Source organism: Moschus berezovskii, chromosome 6 (genome assembly GCF_049115385.1).
Source record: "Moschus berezovskii isolate FMDL1 chromosome 6, NW_MosBer_1.0, whole genome shotgun sequence".
Lineage (NCBI taxonomy): Eukaryota > Metazoa > Chordata > Mammalia > Artiodactyla > Moschidae > Moschus > Moschus berezovskii.
In genome coordinates this window covers 116,901,587-116,922,338 of record NC_142465.1, presented here as the reverse complement: position 1 = coordinate 116,922,338, position 20,752 = coordinate 116,901,587, and the positions used below count along the sequence as shown (strand labels likewise).

At 52.2% G+C, this 20,752-nt stretch overlaps 2 protein-coding genes across 2 annotated transcripts in view; one reads left to right on the top strand and one right to left on the bottom strand.

The window, feature by feature from the left end:
* Window positions 1-1,573: 1,573 nt before the first annotated feature.
* Window positions 1,574-6,570, top strand: CYP2D6 (cytochrome P450 family 2 subfamily D member 6). Its single transcript, XM_055396304.2, has 9 exons — window positions 1,574-2,521; window positions 3,253-3,424; window positions 3,930-4,082; window positions 4,188-4,348; window positions 4,749-4,925; window positions 5,086-5,227; window positions 5,454-5,641; window positions 6,076-6,217; window positions 6,317-6,570. The coding sequence occupies exons 1-9, from the start codon at window positions 2,333-2,335 to the stop codon at window positions 6,493-6,495; spliced, it is 1,503 nt and encodes a 500-aa protein (XP_055252279.1). The 5' UTR covers window positions 1,574-2,332; the 3' UTR covers window positions 6,496-6,570.
* A 1,379-nt stretch (window positions 6,571-7,949) lies between these two features.
* LOC148777743 (uncharacterized) overlaps window positions 7,950-20,752 on the bottom strand; it is a 31,066-nt gene continuing 18,263 nt past the window's right edge. The window contains exons 3-11 of the mRNA XM_088837055.1: window positions 16,904-16,928; window positions 15,144-15,182; window positions 14,259-14,302; window positions 13,427-13,503; window positions 9,432-9,524; window positions 9,242-9,280; window positions 8,786-8,962; window positions 8,417-8,459; window positions 7,950-8,071 (exon numbers count right to left, since the gene is read on the bottom strand). Coding sequence (XP_088693181.1) covers window positions 7,950-8,071; window positions 8,417-8,459; window positions 8,786-8,962; window positions 9,242-9,280; window positions 9,432-9,524; window positions 13,427-13,503; window positions 14,259-14,302; window positions 15,144-15,182; window positions 16,904-16,928 — 659 coding nt within the window. The remainder of the gene's footprint in view (window positions 8,072-8,416; window positions 8,460-8,785; window positions 8,963-9,241; window positions 9,281-9,431; window positions 9,525-13,426; window positions 13,504-14,258; window positions 14,303-15,143; window positions 15,183-16,903; window positions 16,929-20,752) is intronic.

Here is a 20,752-nt window from a genome sequence, read left to right as displayed (position 1 = left end):
AAACCATGAAGGAAAAACACCAGACTCTGTCTCCGAATGTGAAATTTGCTCAGTGGTGTCCAACTCTTTTAAACCTATACAGTCCATGGAATTCTCCAGGCCAGAATACTGGAGTGGGTAGCCCTTCCCTTCTCCAGGGGATCTTCCCGACCCAGGAATTGAACTGGGGTCTTCTGCATTGCAGGCAGATTCTTTACCCACTGAGCTATCAGGGAAGCCCTAAGGCACCTGCCCACCTGGGCCTTCTGAGGGGCTCTCCAACCTCTGACAGTCACTCCCTAACTACCTAGCCCACACGTCTCCATGTTGCTGAGTCACAGAGAAGCTTGTCCCCATGAAAATCCTCTCTTCCCAGTAGGACCAGAGGGTGAGTAGGAGGCCTCCAGAGACCCGGCATGTGACTCTAACGTGTCATCTTGGGCAGCCTAAGTTTCCTCCTCTACAAAGTGGGAGCTGCTGGTGGGAGGCGGGGAGAATGGATACATGTGCATGTATGGCTGAGTCCCTTCGCTGGTCACCTGAAACCGTCACATGTTAATTGGCTATACCCCAATACAAAATAAAGTTTCCCTTCACCGTTTACCTGAAACTGAAACAACATGTTTCCTGGCTATACTCCAACACACACACAAAATGCTGCTGGGTTGCTGAGAGGTTTCAACAGATGGGCAACACCTAACCTGGCATGCGGCCCTCAGTGGACATCCAGCTTCCATGTGTGTTTTCCTGACAGAGGGCTGGGAGTAGGGGCTGCAGTCATCGGTTCCTGGGCCTGGAATGTCCAAGAGGATGTGTAACCCCAGGCAGGGGTCCTGCTCCCCACCACCCCCTTCACGTGCGGATGTGGAACCATATTCCAAGACTACTCACACATCAGGGGTCATCTGTTCCTGTCAGTTCGTCTAGGCTCCTGCCACGGAGCCCTGAGCTGAGCTTATGCCACAGAGCCCTGAGATGACCATGCAGCCAGCCCCTGGGGGGGCAGCGATTGCGGGTGGTAGCAGGGGCATTGTTTGACACTTTGCCGAGAACACAGGGAATTTCTCCAGAGTCCTCACACACACACACACACACACACACAGTTGGTCAACCATTTCTGATCAAGCTGTCTGACCACTCTTTGTGCAACATGACGGTCCCCTTAGCCCCTGACAGAGGTCCCCACCTGTGATGACTCCACAGCAATCTCATGGGGAGGGGCTGTTTTGCCCACAGACCCCTGCAAATAGTAGTACACCACGCCTGCAGGTAGATGAAGACAGACTAGTTAAAACATTTAAAAGAGTAACATAATTATTTTTAAATGTCAGCATGTACAATATGGCAGAAATGGTATATTTCTAAACTATTTTGATGTGTGATGAAGGACATTAGGCATTAACTTACAATGTGTGAGGGGACAGCTATTCAAAAGATATAAGTAAATATTTGAAGATCACTGCTATAGGATAGGACTTGGTTATATGTATTTTGAGGGGGTAGTTTGCGAGGATGTGTTTTGGGAGGATGCATGGGTTTTAGAAAATAATCCTGCTGCCTCTGTAACCCAGATTCAAACTTCCCACAGCCATAACAGGTGGAAACTGAGCACAGAGCCAGTCAGGTGAAGCTGCCAGCATCACGGTGAACAGCCTCCAGGTATAGGGAGGTCGGTGGAGTCCAGGAATCCACTGAGAACTAGAGACCTTGGTGCTGGGTCTCTGTGAGTGGAAGGTGGTAACACAGGCGTTCATGGATGTGGTTTTGTGGGTGTGTAGATATGCATGTGAGCACGGGCTAGTCAGTACGTGACTATGTGTAAATGTGGTTTCCGAGTGTGTGATTCTGTGTGTGTGTTGAGTGTACTAGTGGGAAGTGAGGGGACACCAGGAACTCCATCGGGGGTCCCTCTGGTCATTAGGTCCTCCCTCCAGCACGGGGCAAGGGCCAGCACCATACTTGGGAGGTGAAGGCCGCTCAGGAGGAAGACAGGGACATGTTCTGGGAGCGAAGCTGTGACCACATTAGAGGGTGACAGGTCTGCCAAAGTGGGGGGTCAGGCCGGGGAGGGGGAACTTCTTGGGGTCTCCAGCCACCCTCCAGAAGCACGTGGAGAGCACAGGTGAGGGACGGTGGCCACCCGTGCACCTGACTCTCCTTGACCCCGCTCTGCACCCTCTGGCAGCCCAATCTCCCTGACAAGATACCTCAGGGCAGAGGGCAAAGGCCGGTTCTCCGCTCCCTTTATAGAGAGGCCCCAGACTGGCGGAGCCCTGGAGGCGGAGGGAGAGTGCCTTGCTGGCCTGGTCCTGGGTGCCGGTGTGGTGAGGAACCAGCGCACACGGAGGCAGCCATGGGGCTGCTGTCTGGGGACACGCTGGGGCCCCTGGCCGTGGCCGTGCTCATCTTCTTGCTCTTGCTGGACCTGATGCACCGGCGCTCACGTTGGGCCGCGCGCTACCCACCAGGCCCCACGCCACTGCCGGTGCTGGGTAACCTGCTGCAGGTGGACTTCGAGGACCCGCGTCCCAGCTTTAACCAGGTAGCACGGAGGGGTGGGGAGTGCGCAGCGGTGGTCCTAGGGCCCCACCCAGCAGCGGACAGTGGGCGCTGGGTGAAGCCACAGGCCGGAAGAGGAACTGGACCAAGAGGAGGAGGCGGATCTGAGAGGCTTCCTGAGGGAGGGCGTTTGTTCAGGGCCCGAGAACAGTTTGGCTTTTCCAAACAGAGGTCAGAGAGGACAGGGCCGGGGGTGGAGGCTTTACGGCATGGCAACAGGCTGGGGATTCAGCCGGCCTGTTCTTCAGTGACGTGAGCCTGAGTCCCTGAGGGTCACGTTGGGAGGAAACGTCTTGAGAATGGGCGACAGGAGTTTGGTCATGAGCCCTATTTGAATCAGAAAGCCTAGGTTGAGAGAGGCACAGTGATCCGGTTCAAATCTTTTGCCTCCATGAGACCTTGGGCCTCCCTGCTCCCCTCTATGAACCTCAGTTTCTTCACCTGTGAAATAGGACGCTCACTTGGCCTACTGACCATTTTGGTGACCCTTGCACAGTCATAGGTGGGTCTAGGACTAGGATGGTCTGATCGAACTTGAGATCCTCAAAACGAGTGGATGTAACGCCCCTGGGGCTCACAAGACTAGATAAAGTCCTTGCAGTTGCTTGCTGCTGGAGGGGAGCCCAGAGGTGCCCCGAGGCTGACGCCAGGAGGCGGAGCCCACAGCCTGGCAGGGCCTGGGCTTGCCAAACACCCTCGACCTTTGGCCTGCAGCTGCGGCGCCGCTTCGGGAACGTGTTCAGCCTGCAGCAGGTCTGGACGCCGGTAGTCGTGCTCAACGGGCTGGCGGCTGTGCGCGAGGCGCTGGTGTACCGCAGCCAGGACACTTCCGACCGTCCACCTCCGGCCGTCTACGAGCACCTGGGTTACGGGCCGCGCGCCGAAGGCAAGCGGAGAGGGCAGGCCGCGTCCCTGCAGGCGGAGGCAGGGTCGCGGACATTCGGTGCAGGAAAGAGCCAACGAATCTGAGGGGGCGGCAGGTGGAGAAAGGGGACTGTGCGGAGCATCGCGGGAGGAGAAACTGGAGGAGGCAGAGGGCGGGGCCTCACTAAGAGACGGCGGCCCAGGGCCACTCGAGCGCGAAGGGGACGTCGGGGCGGGCAGGAAAGAGGACTAAGTCGGGGTGGGCAGGGCAGGGTGGGCCAGGACCTTCCCCACGTGGTAAAATATAAGTGGAGCCAAGAGGCGCCCCGTCAGTGTGGGCCGACAGCGAATGGGACCAGGCCGTTGATGGAAGGGGGTGTCAAAGTGGGAGGGATTTGGGAGGGGAGGGCGAGGCCTATGTGGGCGGGCAGGGGCGGAGACCTTCCCCCAAGGGGGCGGGGTGCGAGCAGAGCCCGGCGGGGCGGGGCCAGACCCGAGCCCCGCCCACGTGCCCGCCCCGCCCCCAGGGGTGATCCTGGCGCGTTATGGGAAGGCGTGGCGCGAGCAGCGGCGCTTCTCCCTGTCCACCCTGCGCAACTTCGGCCTGGGGAAGAAGTCACTGGAGCAGTGGGTGACCGAGGAGGCCTCGTGCCTCTGTGCCGCCTTCGCCGACCAGGCCGGTGAGTGAGTGCTGGCGCTGAGGGACTTGGAGGTCTGGGAGGTTTGGAGAGGCCTGGGAACGAAGACATGGAGGCGACGCCCTACCTTGCACCGTCCCCTTCCAGGACGCCCCTTTAGCCCCAAGGACCTCCTGAATAAAGCAGTGAGCAACGTGATCGCCTCCCTGACCTTCGGGTGCCGCTTCGAGTACAACGATCCTCGCATTGTTAATCTGTTGGACGTGATGGAGGATGTGCTGAAAGAAGAGTCTAGCTTAGTGCGCCAGGTGCGGGAAGGGAGATCCTTAGAGGCGGCCTCGGTCCTCCAACGGGTCCCCCCCGGAGGAGGACTTGTGTAGAGGGTAAGCGCAAGAAAGGGCTTTCCAGGAAAGGCACCTGCAAGGAAAAGACCTGGAAGTCAGGAGATGGCAGACAGCCCAGATGGAAGAGGCCGGGCGGGGTCAGCGCACTTAGGGGAGGGAGGACTCTTTCACTGCAAGGCAGCAGTACTCATGACATATACATTTTACGTTTATCTTTCTGGCCTCAGGACCAGGAGAGAGGGGCAGGGTGTGAACTTAGGGAGGAACAAGGTCGATGGTGGGGACACTGGAGGAAGCTGGGACCTGACTGGTGAGCGTCTGAGCACCAGCAGGTCCCAGGGCCCCATGGCTGTGGCCCGCACAGGTGGTGGAAGTTGTGCCAGTACTCCTGCGCATCCCAGGGCTGGCCGCCAAGGTCTTCCCGGCACAGAAGGCCTTCATGGCCCTGATTGATGAGCTGATCGCCGAGCAGAAGATGACCCGGGACCCAACCCAGCCACCCCGAGACCTGACTGACGCCTTCCTGGATGAGATGAAGGAGGTAAGGTGATCGGGACAGGGATGTGTGTTGAGGGCCCAGAAGGCAAACTCAGGCCTGTGTATCACCGAGGGATCAGACACCCTGGGTGTCCGGAGCAGAGTGGGAGGCCATGTGGGGATTTCATCCCTGTCCCTGAGCTTACGTTCCCAGTGTGACCCAGGCCAAGGGGAACCCCGAGAGCAGCTTCAATGATGACAACCTGCGCCTGGTGGTGGCCGACCTGTTCTCCGCCGGGATGATCACCACCTCAACCACACTGGCCTGGGCCCTCCTCCTCATGATCCTGCACCCAGACGTGCAGCGTGAGTCTAGCCTGGGGTGCGGGGTGGATGGGAAAGGTAGGAAGGGGACAGCCCGAGGCCCCTGATTCGGTTGGTTTGGCCACAGTCAGCAGTTCTGTGCAGAGGATGAGCCACAGCGCAGAGGTGACAGCGCCTTCCTCCAAGTGGACGCAGGCCTAACCTGGCATCAGGAGGCGGCGGGAGCCCAGCCCTTGGGTCTGACCACACGAGGACACTTGTTTTCCAGGACGGGTCCAGCAGGAAGTCGATGAGGTCATAGGGCAGGTGAGGCGACCAGAGATGGGGGATCAGGCCCTCATGCCCTTCACCGTGGCCGTGGTCCATGAGGTACAACGCTTTGCGGACATCATCCCACTGGGAGTGCCACACATGACATCCCGTGACATCGAGGTGCAGGGCTTCCACATCCCAAAGGTAGGCCTGTGGCTCTCCCAACCCCAGCTCTGCACCACCTGCCACCTGGTAGCCCCAGTGTGAGTGTTGCCAATGTGGTCAGGACTGGAATCCAAGCCACCCCGACCTCATGGCTGCGGGTACTGAATGTCCCAGCCTGGGTGGGCGTGGAGAGGAGTGAGGAGCAGGGCTGGCTCTGTCCACTCTGAGCCCCTGGTCGGGCAGGGAAGACAAACTAGAATGTGTCACAGTGTTGGAGGAGCCTGTGCAGAGGGGCAGTAAGGGCACCCTTCCATGGGGACAGGGAAGGTGCTGAGAAGCCTCTTGGGCTGAGGGTTACTTGATGAATCCGAGTGTGTGCCAGGCAGTGTGTGTGCCCATGTGTGTTTGGCGGCAGGGGTCTGGGCACCCCCCACCCAGTCCAGACCTCACCCATGCCAGACATTTGCAACCAGGGCACGATATTCATCACCAACCTGTCATCAGTGCTGAAGGACGAGACCATCTGGGAGAAACCCTTCCGCTTCCACCCGGAGCACTTCCTGGATGCCCAGGGCCGCTTCGTCAAGCAGGAAGCCTTCATACCCTTCTCTGCAGGTACCTTGGGGGTGGGGGGGTGCCCGGTTTGCTTCCCCATCCTGAGGGGGTCTTGGAGGGGTAGAGCCCAGGCTCACAGAGCCCCGTAACCACCCACAGGCCGCCGCGCATGCCTCGGGGAGCCCCTGGCCCGCATGGAGCTCTTCCTCTTCTTCACCAGCCTCCTGCAGCACTTCAGCTTCTCGGTGCCTACCGGGCAGCCCTGCCCCAGCGACCATGGTGTCTTTGCTTTCCTGGTGACCCCAGGCCCGTACCAGCTCTGTGCGGTGCCCCGCTAGATGCAGGCACCCAGCCCCCAACCTCAGCGGTAGCCCTGATGTTCAATAAACCTGTGCCTGGTGGCTCTACCCTGACTTGAGTCCCACCTGTGACCCCTGACCAGCTCCTTGGCAGTCATGTGACCTCAGCAGTCTCCCCAAAACCAGCCCACATCTTCAGCCTGATTCATCCTTACCTGTCATTTGACCCCGTTAACCAATGGGTGTACTGAGGCTCTGAAGGTGTAGTGGGGTGTGCTGTGAGATGGGTGTACTGAGGATTAGTACACCCTGGGAGACCCAACCTCGGTTCCTGGGCGTAGTGACCAAGCCTATATAAACAGATCCTGGCTTCTGCTGGGAGGAGCCCACATAGTCTGGGGAGATTTTTCAGCCCCCATGGGATAAGGGGGGCCCATCAGCTCTGACACCCACATTTCAGGCCTAGCCACAGCCACCTGGCTCCACAGGCCGCAGCCAGCACCTCAAGTCTGCAGCCCCAGAACACAGGATGGGACTGGGAAGCGATATACCAGGTAAACCCCCAGGGCTCATTGCTCTTGAGGCCAGAGCTCTTCCTAGGAGGGAGCCACCTCCCTGGGCCTCTTTATAGGATGGGCCCCATTTCCCTGCCCCTTAAGGACACTCATCCCCCAGTGCCTGCCCAGTAGGAGTCCCCACTCACGGCCACGCTAGAGCTTGGCTCCAACACGGGGCTTCATCCTCGGAGTGGCCAGGTGAGGCCAGGCTCTCAGGAGCGTAGTCAGGGGCCAGAAATGAGCCCCTGAGGACCACAGGCATGGCCTCGGGACAGGGTCACCCTTGGCCCTGTGACAGTGGTATGGCAGAGCTGAAGGAAGCCCTGCAGAGCTCAGAGGACGACACCATGGCCCTTGTCCTTGCTGTGACCTTGGGCTTCTGTTTCCCCTTCAGCCTATAGGAGGTTTGCCTCTGATGGCTGCCAGGTCCTGTCTTCCTGCGCCGACTCTGAGGCTGTGACCTTCTAAGCCTGGAGCCTCGGCCAAGGGCAGAGACTCCCATCCTCCACCACCACCTCCAGCCCCCAGTCTGGTCTGGACTGAGCTCACACAGACACCACCCAATGGCTGTAATGACTGTCTGCTCACCTGAGTCTTAGGCAGACTCCCTGGCACATTGAGGTTAACAGCTGGGAGACCCCAGACAGGTCAGAAGCACCGCCCCTAATCAAGCCAGTTGTGCCTTCATGACAGTCAGCTCTCAACATTCAGGGAACCTTGTCTGTCCCTTGGCACTGACTCAGAAGACCAGCCAGGGCCCCCTAGAGTCTCCAGCATACCCACTGTGGGGGGCTTAGTGGCAGGAGGTGGTGTTCCTGCAGCTTGTTGGGACCGGGGCCGTGGACAAAGCCACACTGAGTTTGTAGAAACTGAGGGCCCTGAAAGGAGGAAAACGGGCATGCTGAAGCAACAACTGTGGATTTATTGGATGCAGTGTCACTCATGGCTCTGAGTCTTGAGGATGTCGGAGGCGGGAAACCAGCCCAGCCAGAGCTTCCTCAAGAGCTGGGGGACCCAGCCCCCGGGCCTTTCCTCCACGATGTCCTCCTTGGAAGCATCTAAAAGGCACAATCAGACATGCCCTGTGGGTACCTGCTGGAAGGAACCTGGCCGAAGGCTAGGGTATCCTCTGTTGCCAGGAGAACAGGTCAGCATTGCGAAAAGAGCAGAAACCTTCCTCCAGTCCAAGGGGAGTAGCCCCAAGTCCTGCCGACCCAAGAAGGAGGAAGGATGCAGGGGGCTCGTTCAGGAAAAGCTAGGCATCAGGCTACCTGGGCTTCATTCCCGCCCCCTCCCTGGGCCAGGAGGGTCAGGGAGGAGCCCAGCGATCTGTAACCTGGCAGGGTCCCTGAGATGAGGGAGCAGGGCAGTCCTGCTGCAAAGGGTGGGGTCTGCTGTCTTACCAGAAACGTACATGGCCATCTCCTTTTGGGCCTTCTTATTCTCCTAGGAAGGGAGAAGGGCACGGGGTGGCATGAGGCAGGTTCTACATTGTGCAGATGGGGAAACGGGCCTCACTTCACGAGAAGTCGGGGGAGGCCAGGGTTCAGATCCACTCGCCGCTCAGATCGCGTCTGCACCTCTCAGCTCCACAGAGCTGTTGCGCCATCAGGATGGCAGTTTGACTCAGTGGTCTTGGAGTGCTCTGGCCTCCCCCCACCGTTGCCAGGGTGGCGTGGGCCTGGCCTCTCCCCTCTACCCTGCAGAGCCCGGGGGGTTCCCAGGAGGACCCACACGGGGACGGTGTTCCAGTGAGCACCAGGCTTCCTTACCTGCCATCCTGGGGTCCCTGCCACCTCTTCTTTCTCAGTCACTCCCTTTGCACCAGGAATGAGGCTGGCTGGTTCCTCCCCCGGGGGCTCCACCTGCCCCTCCTCCCTAGACAAGACAGCAGTCTCCTCCTTGGGGGCAGCATCATTTGGTCCTCGCGTTGCCTTGAGGGTCACGGCCTGCAAGGAGAGGCGAGAGGGCGGAATACGGGCAGAAAGGCCCTCTGATGCCCTAGCCCTCCCCTGCTGCTGTGCACTCTTGGAGTGGGTAGTTCTTTGTTTTTTCAGGGAAGTCCCTCCCTTCTCAGCTCGAGGTGTGGTCGGGCTGTAAGTTTCCTAAAGGAGCCCCGCCACTATCCCTGGGACCCTGAGCATGCTCTGGACAGAGTTCCTGTCTCAGGGAGCCCTGACAGGTGACAGCCCCCAGCCCCGGGCCCTTCCTGGCCAGGCCTCACTCACCTCGGAGTCGTGCTTCTTCCCACTGCTGACTCTGCGTCTCTACAGAGGGAAACAGGGGCCGTCACATACAGCTGAGAGTGCCCGGGAGTCCTTCCCTGCCTGGCCCATACTCTGTCTGTGTGTGCCCCCCAAGGAGGCCCAGGACAGCCACCCCACTCCAGGGAAGGAGGAGTCCCCAGCCCTTACCCACCTGAGTGGTCACGGGGTAGCACTTATCCATCGGCCCCCACACTGGCCTTAAGTTCTCCTCGATGGGCTGTATGACAAGGGGAAAGAGAGAAGGCTGAGGTGACATGTCAAGGGCTCTCAGTCATGCACTGGGCCACTGTCAACGCGTGCTGCAGACACTATAGACTATGAGGGTTTCAGGAGCTTCATACCAACAAACGATTGATGTCTTTAAACGTAAAACGCTGCAATCACAAAACAAGGACAGGTGCTAAAATAAAAATGTGCCAACAGTAAACTCTAATTCTTTCTTTGTTTAAAATTTCATTCTGGCTGCATTGGGTCTGTGGTGCATGGACTCTTCATTTCGGCGCTTGGGCTTTTTTTCTCTCTGTAGCTCAGTGCACAGGCTCCTCTCTACTTGCTGGCCGCGGGCTTCGTTGCCCCATGGCATGTGGAATCTTAGTTCCCTGACCAGGGATCGCACTGGCATCCCCTGAATTGGAAGGTGGATTCTTAACCACTGGGCCACCAGGAAGTCCCTACAACTTCTAACTCTTCAAAAACAGAAATATGATCATGGGAATTAAAAATCCAATCACAGCGTAGAGGGTAAAATTGAAAAAGAATTTCTCCCAGAAGAGAGAGATCAGGAGGTCCAACAGCTAACTCATAGATCTTTCTGAAAGAAGGAGCAGAGTCAACAAATTGGGATGGCAGGGAAAGATCCCAAATATATACCACTCATGCGTTATTGAGAATTTCCCCAAAGATGCAGGGCCTGAGTTTGTAGAAGTGAAGGAATCGCCAAGTGTCCAGGAAAATGGATGGAGACCCACCCCAGATGATGTCATCAGTAAGTACTGAAATACCTAGGATGAAAAGAAGAACCTAAAAACTTCCAGAGATATGAAGAAAGAAGTCTATTAAGTTTCATCAGACTTTTCAACACCAACCTTTGAAGCCAAAAGAAAATGAGGATCTTCAAAATCTGTGAGAAAATTATTTCTAATCTAAAATTCTGTACCTAGCCAAGCTGAGTTAAATACGCAGTAAGACCTTTTCGGACAGGTAATATCTCAGGACTACGCCTCTGGAATATCTCAGGACTACCCCTCAGCACAAGTGCCGATTGCGCTGCCCCCAAAATAAAAGATAACATGGGTCCGCACACGAACGAAGTGACGTACTCCACAGAATGATGGTGAAGGGAGGTCCCAGGACAGCTGAGACTCCGACCTCAAGGACGGCCGTCCAGGTGGGAAAAGGGTGGAGGGCTCCATGAAATATGTCCCCAGGGAAATGATCATATTGATAAACCACCTAACTTAAGTGTATCACAAGGAGATTGTTTTTAATAGAGTTTAGCTGTATTAATTATAGGTACAGAGAAAACTAAAGTTTAAAAAAGAGGGAAAAGGCAAAATTATACACAAAGACTGATTATAGTATACTACATGACTCAGGAATACTGTGCATAGTTTTAAAATGTAAACCCTCAATACCGAGCTAAACAAAATGACGCCACAAGCCGATTAGAATGACTTTAAAAAAGGAAAATACTGGAAATGATATGGATCAAATGGATCCTCTTGTTCATTGCTGGTGAGAATGCAAAGTGGATACCAGCCACTTTGGAAAGTTTCCGTTTCCTAGAAAAGAAGCTAAGTACACATTACCACATGACCGCCCCCCACCCTGCGAAGTGCTTACCTAAGTAAAAGGAAAACCTATGTTCACACAAAACTTGTACACGAACATGATAGTGGTTTTATCTGAAACTGCAAACACCAGAAACAATCCAAATGCTTCTTATCTGTCGGAGGATAGACTGTGGTGCATCCATACAAGGGACAACTACTCGGTAATGAGAAGGTACAAACTACCACGACACACAACTAGGTATCCTGTGCTCAGTGAAAGACTCAAAACTACATACTGGGGACTTCCCTGTGGTCCAGTGGTTAGGACGCTGTGCTTCCACTGCAGGGGGCCCGGGTTTGATCCCTGGTCGGGGAACCGAGATCCCGCAAGCCTGCTGTGTGGCCAAATGAATACAGACTAAGTACTGGGATGTTTTCAGTTATATGATCATCTTGCAAAGGCAAAACTATGGGGCCAGAAAACCATTCACTGGATGCCAGGGTCTGGGGGCTGGGGAAGGGTTGAGTTTAGTGAGTACGGGGGGAATATCTGAACTGACTGGAGCTGTTCTGTGTCTCAGCTGTAGTGGCAATTTCACAGTTGCATACATCTGTCAAAACTCACAGAACTGTGCGCTAAAAAGAATGGATTTCACTCTATTTAAATAGTTTCTTAATTTAAAAATTGAATTAAAAAGAGCCCACTGTGCTGGAGAGGGATTTAAAAGCCAAAATTATATAAAAATCAGCAAAAAAAAAAAAGCAAAAATGATACTAAAAAATTTTTAACAACTAAAGATGTCATTACTCAAAATATTTAGAATGCCAAAACCTAGGATATAATCATGAGGAAGACTAGAGAGAGATGAAACGCATGTTGGAGGTGGCAGTAAGTGTTCAGTTGTTATGAGAGCTAAATCCTCACTTTTCGTTGTAATAATCCATTACATAATGTTTAAATCTGAACAATCAAGACAAAGCAAGATAAACTTTTTATTTAGAACAGTGGAGGCAAAATCAACGGCTTCAGCTAGAAAGTTGGAAGCTAGAAATATTTCTACCCTGGGCTGCAGGAACTGTGGGTGAAGAGGATCGGGACAAACAGCAGACTTTTTCTAAGTCTTAAACCTTTGACTCATCTATGTATTCACATTTCTTTGATGACAATAAAGTTTTTTTTTTAATGAAAGTTTGGTTAATTAAAAAAAAAAACCATGAAGGAAAAACACCAGACTCTGTCTCCGAATGTGAAATTTGCTCAGTGGTGTCCAACTCTTTTAAACCTATACAGTCCATGGAATTCTCCAGGCCAGAATACTGGAGTGGGTAGCCCTTCCCTTCTCCAGGGGATCTTCCCGACCCAGGAATTGAACTGGGGTCTTCTGCATTGCAGGCAGATTCTTTACCCACTGAGCTATCAGGGAAGCCCTAAGGCACCTGCCCACCTGGGCCTTCTGAGGGGCTCTCCAACCTCTGACAGTCACTCCCTAACTACCTAGCCCACACGTCTCCATGTTGCTGAGTCACAGAGAAGCTTGTCCCCATGAAAATCCTCTCTTCCCAGTAGGACCAGAGGGTGAGTAGGAGGCCTCCAGAGACCCGGCATGTGACTCTAACGTGTCATCTTGGGCAGCCTAAGTTTCCTCCTCTACAAAGTGGGAGCTGCTGGTGGGAGGCGGGGAGAATGGATACATGTGCATGTATGGCTGAGTCCCTTCGCTGGTCACCTGAAACCGTCACATGTTAATTGGCTATACCCCAATACAAAATAAAGTTTCCCTTCACCGTTTACCTGAAACTGAAACAACATGTTTCCTGGCTATACTCCAACACACACACAAAATGCTGCTGGGTTGCTGAGAGGTTTCAACAGATGGGCAACACCTAACCTGGCATGCGGCCCTCAGTGGACATCCAGCTTCCATGTGTGTTTTCCTGACAGAGGGCTGGGAGTAGGGGCTGCAGTCATCGGTTCCTGGGCCTGGAATGTCCAAGAGGATGTGTAACCCCAGGCAGGGGTCCTGCTCCCCACCACCCCCTTCACGTGCGGATGTGGAACCATATTCCAAGACTACTCACACATCAGGGGTCATCTGTTCCTGTCAGTTCGTCTAGGCTCCTGCCACGGAGCCCTGAGCTGAGCTTATGCCACAGAGCCCTGAGATGACCATGCAGCCAGCCCCTGGGGGGGCAGCGATTGCGGGTGGTAGCAGGGGCATTGTTTGACACTTTGCCGAGAACACAGGGAATTTCTCCAGAGTCCTCACACACACACACACACACACACACAGTTGGTCAACCATTTCTGATCAAGCTGTCTGACCACTCTTTGTGCAACATGACGGTCCCCTTAGCCCCTGACAGAGGTCCCCACCTGTGATGACTCCACAGCAATCTCATGGGGAGGGGCTGTTTTGCCCACAGACCCCTGCAAATAGTAGTACACCACGCCTGCAGGTAGATGAAGACAGACTAGTTAAAACATTTAAAAGAGTAACATAATTATTTTTAAATGTCAGCATGTACAATATGGCAGAAATGGTATATTTCTAAACTATTTTGATGTGTGATGAAGGACATTAGGCATTAACTTACAATGTGTGAGGGGACAGCTATTCAAAAGTGAAAGTGAGAGAAAAGAAAGTGAAGTCATTCAGTCGTTTCCGACTCTTCGCGACCCCATGGACAGTAGCCTACCAGGCTCCTCCATCAGTGGGATTCTCCAGGCAAGAGTACTGGAGTGGGTTGCCATTTCCTACTTCAGGGGACTTTCCCAACCCAGGGATTGAACCCTGGTCTCCTGCATTGTAGGCAGAGGCTGTTTACCATCTGAGACACCAGGGAAGTGGTGTTATTCAAAAAGTATAAGTAAATATTTGAAGATCACTGTTTTAGGGTGTGACTCGGTTATATGTGTTTTGAGGGGGTAGTTTATGAGTTTTTTGGGAAGATGTATGGGTTTTAGAGTCAGACACAGGTTCAAATCCCACTTCTCCATGGAGGTACAGAGGGAGGAAAGAGAGAAAAAAGTCCAGCCTTGGTTCTGAGCAGTGTGACCAGCCCTGGTGAGCCAGGCACATGGTGATCTCAGGAGGGGGCCTCTGGGAGTCTTGTGCAGTAGCTGGGGATTGAAGTGGCTCGGAGACGAGCACCCATTCCCTGGGCCTGGCATCATTGCACCGACCACCCAGCACCCAGGCCCTCACCTGTGAGAATGAGGATTTGTACTGCGTAGAGGAGACTACAGAGCCTGGAAGGAAAGCGGAGCAGAGTGTGAGGCTGGGGCCTCATACCCTCATTGTTTTCCTCCCCCGTCCAAGCCCTGGCACTTACTCCACCAGGAAGTGTCCAGTCAACACTTGTGGATGAATAAATCTGCAGCTGTAACAGGGCTCAGCCCAGGCTCCCTGCTGACTGGCCGTCATGACTCTGTGCCTCTGTTTAGTCAGAAGGCCAGACTCGGAGCCTGGAGCCCACACGGCCCCTCTGACCCACTCCCTTCTCCTTTCCTTCTTGTTTACACAGGTCCATCTTGCCTCTCCAGCCTGAAGGCAGGGGCTTAGCCTTGGCTCAGCATTCAAAGCTGTTCGTTCAAGGGTTGTATTAGCTCTTTGGCCCACAGCCCCCCAAAGCCTTCCCTCCCTCCTCTGGACTGACAGGTCCTCCAGCCTGGATTAGAAATAATATCCCATTATCCATTTTTCTCTTCTAGAACACCTCCCTTGGGACAAACAGAACTTTCTCTGGCCATTCTGAATAGCATGTGGGATGGTTCCCCTACCAGAGATCGAGCTCCCACAGTGAAAGTGCTGAATCCTAACCATTAGACCACCTGAGAACCCCCTCGAACACAATGTCTTGGCACTGCCAGGATGCTGGCACCCTGTCTATACACACACACATGCACACACACACACATAGAGGCATGTCCCATTTGTCTGTACCAGGCTCTCCATTCTGACCCTGAGTCCAAGAGACACTGTAACAGTCAGGAAAAGGGCCATACAAAACCCCTTCCTCGTGGGACCCAGTGAAAGGGCCCCCTTTCCTGGTTGATGAGGGTATGATAACAGGGCCCATGTAAACTTTACCTCTCTCTCTGGCTGCACAGACCAAACACCATTTTCAGTCTAAGGAGAGAAAGTGGGAATCAGTCAGTGCATCATGTCACCCCAGGGGCCTGATATTCCTTTACTCAGTGGCTGGCAGGGACTGTAATGGGCCAGAGGCAGCTGGGGGAATGGCAGGACCCCCGCCAGCAGGGTTCATCCAAGGGAGAGCACGCCGGTTGCAGCTTGAGGTTAAATTCAGGACAATGGAGTGGGTTAGTACTCGGAGCTTGGAAAATGCTCAGGAATTTCTCCCAAGACCTCAGACCTCCCACTGGAAAAGTAGGGGTCAGGATGGGGAGGGCGGATTGGGAGAGGATTAAGGGAAAAAGTACAGCTCTACTGAACATCTGATGTAAAATGACCCCAGGTAGTAGGCAGCTAATTATAATAGTAAATAAAAATGATTAAAAACTACCACCAGTTTAGAGTATTTTCGGTGTTATGCAGCAGATTTGGAATAATCTTGGGAGGACAGGAGGAGATTCACTAGCCTTTCGAAAGCACCCTCTCTGTCTAGAATCCCACCTTCAGCGTTGAATTGCGTATAAACTGACACCTGGGTAAGTCAAGGTCTCCAGGATGAGGTGGACCTCAGCGTGGCCTGCGGAGCCTTTGTTCCCCTTGAGTCCCCTCTTCTCCGCAGGTAGAATCTCTCTCTCAACCTCCAGCCTCTTGTCTGCTGTCCTCACTCTCACCCAGGCCCACAGGCTCCATCAGACAGGTGTTTGCAGACTTTCTGCCACTAGACTCGCCCATTCTCTGCTTCTCACAGGCCATCTCCTCTTCAGGGGCGGGGACCACGCCCCCTTCTCTGGGGCTCGCCCCCTCCTGTGCTCCATCCCTCTGGTCTTCTCTCACCTTGGTGTTTGGGGACCCTCGCTCACGTGTCTTCCCTTCTCTCCCATCTGTGTGTAATCATGTCACCCAGCTCCTGCCCCTCCAGCCCACAGCCTTTCTCCAGGTGCCATCCTAACTGTCCCCTTCCTGTCACGCCATCTCCGTGAGAGACTCTGCCATGCACGTCTCTGCTCCCCTCCACCACTCCCTCACTCCACAACCCACTTCAGTCTCTTTCTGTTCCCATCGACCTCTGAGACCTCTCTCACCAAAGTCATCAATAAGCTCCTAGTCCCCAAAACAAGGGGGCCTTCTTGGGGCTTCAGCTCATTTCGTCTCTCTCCGGGGCACTACCAGACCTCCCTTCCTACTGAACCACCTTCTCTGAGAATACTGTTGAATACATTCAACGGTAAGCTTTCAGTAAGCTTTCAAAAAGATATCAGGCTTTTTCTGAACGAAGGTTTGGAGGAGAGAAAATGAGACCTGAGTGAAAGAAGAAGAGGAGGGAAGCGAGAACACCACACAGGAAGGGAGGCAGAAAAGCTAGTCTGGGAGTCGTCAAGACAATTACCACCTGCTTGGGTGCTTTACTGAGGGCGGCCTTTTGAAACTGCTCACCAGATCTACAAACCTTGAGGATGCTAGCGATCTGCAGAGTATCCTTTGATCAGATCAGTGTGCAGGCAGCCTATTCACCTCCCCTCAGGCTCCAGGACACACTGAGAAGGGCACTAGAGCACAGCTAAGCCTGGGAGCCCAGCACACAGCCCCTCCCTTTCACAAGCAGTGTCTGTGTGTGACATCATGTCTTTGGCGGCTTTATGACAGGACAACCTTGACCAGAGTAGCTTGTCATTGCCTCAGGGTGGATGAAAATCCCCACCAGTCAGAGGCGGCACCTTTGTAGGTATCTCTTCGGGCCCACTCAACGGCATCAGTGCTGTCTGAACACCCACGATGTGCCAAGCTCCACGCAGTCCTGCAGGGACACAAAGGTGCATAAGACTCATGCAAATGACTCAATAATCTTGTTTTTTAAATAAAAAGCCAGAACACAACTGGACCATTTCTAAGTGTCATCCATTTATTCAAACAATGTCTGCTGAGCTTTCAGTTTGGGTCAGGAATATGGTGAGGGTCCCAGGTGGCTCAGTGCTGAAGAATCCGCCTGCCAATACAGGAGACATAAGGAAATGCAGGTTCGACCCCTGGGTCAGGAAAATCCCCTGGAGAAGGAAATGGCAACTCACTCCAGTATTCTTGCCTGGAGAATCCCTTGGACAGAGAAGCCCGGCGGGCTACAGTCTATGAGGTCGCAAAGAGTCAGACATGACTGAGCAACTGAGCACACAGGTAAACAAGACAGAGACTGCCCTTGCGGAGCTTGAAGACACCAAACAAACATCTTCTGCGTCAAGACAATAACTTTTACACCCTCCCCAATTACTACAACTGTAACTAAATAATAATCACAAAACCACGGTGGTTAAAACAGAAGAATACCTTCAGTTCAGTTCAGTTCAGTCCAGTCACTCAGTTGTGTCCACCTCTTTGTGACCCCATGAATCGCAGCACGCCAGGCCTCTCTGTCCATCACCAACTCCTGGAGTTTACTCAAACTCATGTCCATTGAGTCGGGGATGCCATCCATCTCATCCTCTGTCGTCCCCTTCTCCTCCTGCCCCCAATCCCTCCCAGCATCAGAGTCTTTTCCAGTGAGTCAACTCTTCGCATGAGGTGGCCAAAGTATTGCAGTTTCAGCTTTAGCATCAGTCCTTCCAATGAACACCCAGGACTGATCTCCTTTAGGATGGACTGGTTGGATCTCCTTGCAGTCCAAGGGGCTCTCAAGAGTCTTCCCCAGCACCACAGTTCAAAAGCATCAATTCTTCAGTGATCAGCTTTCTTCAGAGCCCAACTCTCACATCCATACATGACCACGGGAAAAACCATAGCCTTGACTAGACAGACCTTGGTTGGCAAAGTAATGTCTCTGCTTTTTAATATACTATCAAGGTTGGTCATAACTTTCCTTCCAAGGAGTAAGCGTCTTTTTATTTCATGGCTGCAATCAGTATCCGCAGTGATTTTGGAGCCCCAAAAAATAAAGTCTGACACTGTCTCCACTGTTTCCCCATCTATTTCCCATGAAGTGATGGGACCAGATGCCATGATCTTAGTTTTCTGAATGTTGAGCTTCAAGCCAACTTTTTCACTCTCCTCTTTCACTTTCATCAAGAGGCTTTTTAGTTCCTCTTCACTTTCTGCCTTAGGGGTAGTGTCATCTGCATATCTGAGGTTATTGATATTTCTCCCGGCAATCTTGATTCCAGCTTGTGCTTCCTCCAGCCCAGCGTTCCTCATGATGTACTCTGCATATAAGTTAAATAAGCACGGTGACAATATACAACCTTGACGTACTCCTTTTCCTATTTGGAACCAGTCTGTTGTTCCATGTCCAGTTCTAACTGTTGCTTCCTGACCTGCATACAGGTTTCTCAAGAGGCAGGTCAGGTGGTCTGGGATTCCCATCTCTTTCAGAATTTTCCACAGTTTATTGTGATCCACACAGTCAAAGACTTTGGCATAGTCAATAAAGCAGAAATAGATGTTTTTCTGGAACTCGCTTGCTTTTTCCATGATCCAGTGGATGTTGGCAATTTGAACTCTGGTTCCTCTGCCTTTTCTAAAATGAGCTTGAATATCTGGAAGTTCACGGTTCACGTATTGCTGAAGCCTGGCTTGGAGAATTTTGAGCATGACTTTACTAGCGTGTGAGATGAGTGCAATGGTGTGGTAGTTTGAGCATTCTTTGGCATTGCCTTTCTTTGGGATTGGAATGAAAACTGACCTTTTCCAGTCCTGTGGCCACTGCTGAGTTTTCCAAATTTGCTGGCATATTGAGTGCAGCACTTTCAGCATCATCTTTCAGGATTTGAAATAGCTCAACTGGAATTCCATCACCTCCACTAGCTGTTTGTAGTGATGCTTCCTAAGGCCCACTTGACCTCACATTCCAAGATGTCTGGCTCTAGGTGAGTGATCACACCATCATGATTATCTTGGTCATGAAGATCTTTTTTGTACAGTTCTTCTGTGTATTCTTGCCACCTCTTCTTAATATCTTCTGCTTCTGTTAGGTCCACACCATTTCTGTCCTTTATCGAGCCCATCTTTGCATGAAATGTTCCCTTGGTATCTCCAATTTTCTTGAAGAGATCTCTTGTTTTTCCTATTCTGTTGTTTTCTTCTATTTCTTTGCATTGATCACTGAGGAAGGTTTTCTTATCTCTCATTGCTATTCTTTGGAACTCTGCATTCAGATGCTTATATCTTTCCTTTTCTCCTTTGTTTTTTACTTCTCTTCTTTTCACAGCTATTTGTAAGGCCTCCTCAGACAGCCATTTTGCTTTTTTGTATTTCTTTTCCATGGGAATGGTCTTGATCCCTGTCTCCTGTACAATGTCACGAACCTCCATCCATAGTTCATCAGTCACTATATCTATCAGATCTAGTCCCTTAAATCTATTTCTCACTTCCTCTATAATCATAATCTTCCATATAATCATAAGGGATTTGATTTAGGTCATATCTGAATGGTCTAGTGGTTTTCCCTACTTTATTCAATTTAAGTCTGAATTTGGAAATAAGGAGTCCATGATCTGAGCCACAGTCAGCTCCTGGTCTTGTTTTTGCTAACTGTATAGAGCTTCTCTATCTTTGGCTGCAAAGAATATAATCAATCTGATTTCGGTGTTGACCATCTGGTGATGTTCATGTGTAGAGTCTTCTCCTGTGTTGTTGAAAGAGGGTGTTTGCTATGACCAGTGCGTTCTCTTGGCAAAACTCTATTAGCTTTTTCCCTGCTTCATTCCGTGCTCCAAGGCCAAATTTGCCTGTTACCCCAGGTGTTTCTTCACTTCCTACTTTTGCATTCCAGTCCCCTATAATGAAAAGGACATCTTTTTTTGTGTTAATTCTAAAAGGTCTTGTAGATCTTCATAGAACCGTTCAACTTCGGCTTCTATTTCTCCTGGCAGTCTTGACTCCAGCTTGTGCTTCTTCCAGCCCAGCGTTTCTCAAGATGTACTCTGCATGTAAGTTAAATAAGCAGGGTGACAATATACAACCTTGATGTACTCCTTTTCCTATTTGGATCCAGTCTGTTGTTCCATGTCCAGTTCTAACTGTTGCTTCCTGACCTGCATACATACAGGTTTCTCAAGAGGCAGGTCAGGTGGTCTGGTATTCCCATCTCTTTCAGTTCCACTTATATATGAAATATTCACCATGGAACACCATATTCTCAACCACAAAACAAGCCTCTATCACTTAAACTTTTTAAGTAATTGCAAGCATGTTCTTGGACCACACAGAATTAAATTATAAATCAGTAACAGAAAGATCCCTGAAAAATCCCCAAATATTTGGAAACGAAACAACACACTTTAAAGAATGTATGTGTGGGGACTTCCATGGTGGTCCAGTGGTTAAGATCCAGTGGTGCACGCTCCCAATGTAGATTTTCTATTCCTGGCCAGAGAACTAGATTCCACGTGCCACACCTAAGACCCAGTGCAGCCAAATAAATTTTAAAATAATAACAATAAGACTTCCCTGGTGGTGCAGTGGATAAGGATCTGCCTGCCAATGCAGGGGACATGGGTTCAATCCCTGGTCTGGGAAGATTCCGTATGCCATGGAGCAACTAAGTTCTCAGTTGCAATTACTGAGCCTGCGTGCTGCAA